This window comes from Theobroma cacao, chromosome 8, assembly GCF_053813885.1.
Source record: "Theobroma cacao isolate CCN51 chromosome 8, ASM5381388v1, whole genome shotgun sequence".
NCBI classification, from domain to species: domain Eukaryota; kingdom Viridiplantae; phylum Streptophyta; class Magnoliopsida; order Malvales; family Malvaceae; genus Theobroma; species Theobroma cacao.
In genome coordinates, this window is record NC_142646.1 from 24771410 (window position 1) to 24772661 (window position 1252).

Consider the following 1252-nt stretch of genomic DNA (forward strand, 5'->3'; position numbering starts at 1 on the left):
CTAGTTGTTGAAGCTTTCTACCATGTTGTTAGTTACATGATTACCCTTCACACTTAGGTCAAAGGCATGCCTTGCCCATTGTGTTAATGATTTTTCACCAAACACTTATATGCGTCATCATTTGCAACATTTATCTTCATCATAGCTTCATTCCAGTCCCACAAGTTGTAAACTTTTATAGCCTTCCAAAAATTGGCTTTCAACCCTAAACTTAAGAACCTCTGTTTAAAATTGGTATAAAAGTGCCTACCACATCTTCTTTGACTTGCATCGGGCATTACCTTTGTAAATATGTCTTTTAGACCCTACCATTTAAGAATAAAGACACATTAATTAAATAAATAATAAGTAATTGAAATTAAATAATTAAATGAAAAATAGTACGATTTAAGGTTTACCTTTTGGCCGTCATTCATCACTGCTAATGGTCTGTTGGAGTTTTCAATGGCAGTATTCAACAAATTCAAAAACCATGCCTAAGAATCACCATTCTTCAATTCTATAACAGCAAAAGCCATTGGAAATAAACGATAATTCCCAGCAACTGCAATGGTAGATAAGAAGGTTTTTCCATATGGCCCTTTGAGATGGTAGCCATCAACCCCAATGAAAGGCCTACATCTATTATTGAAGCCTTTCTTCATAGCATCAAAGGACAATAAAAACATTTTGAATGTGGGTACATGTTGACCTTAAGCCTCTCTGCATTATTGCTATAATCCCAAGATTTGTGTCCCTCGCCATGTGGGCATGCAGATGCATGTATGAATAGGATTTACCAATGTTCCTTTTAGTCTCTTTTTGGACTCTTTTCTTTGCCCTATACAACTTCTTAGGATGAACATTCACTCCATACCTCTCTTACAATTCATGTTACATTAGATTATAAGACATATTAGGATCAGATTCCAACTTAGTAGCAAGTTTCTTAGCTATCCACACACTTGTAGCAGCAAAATTATTGTCATTCACCCTTAATATAAGTATGTTCATTCCCTACTTTCTTAATCTTAAAGGTCTTCTTATCCAAACACAAGGCTGCATGAATCATCTGCTCATAGCTATTTCCTTTACACAATGCCTTGAACCTTGTTTTCTCATTTTTGGCTCTGTAAAGCTCAATCCCTTCCTAGACCAAGTAATCTGCCATCACCTCCCTAAAGTGATGCACGTTGATAAACAACATGTTTTTTTCCCAAAACAACCTTCATATTCTCATCAAGAGCATAAGGGATTCCTCTAAGGAACCTAT

The 1252-nt window shown here is 35.7% G+C and overlaps 1 protein-coding gene across 1 annotated transcript; it reads right to left on the bottom strand.

Annotated features, from left to right (window-relative positions):
* On the bottom strand, positions 1-668 carry LOC148761244 (uncharacterized). Its single transcript, XM_088809272.1, has 2 exons — positions 488-668; positions 1-104 (listed from the first exon to the last, which is right to left on the bottom strand). Exons 1-2 carry the CDS (start codon positions 666-668, stop codon positions 1-3), a joined length of 285 nt encoding a protein of 94 aa, XP_088665398.1.
* Positions 669-1252: the final 584 nt, after the last annotated feature.

Excerpts from the sequence above, each read along its gene's own strand:
- LOC148761244 (XM_088809272.1), bottom strand. The coding sequence starts at position 668 with ATGTTTTTATTGTCCTTTGATGCTATGAAGAAAGGCTTCAATAATAGA. Across the intron at positions 105-487 it reads TGTTATAGAATTGAAGAATG|TGTTTGGTGAAAAATCATTA; the intron begins GTGATTCTTAGG and ends GACGCATATAAG.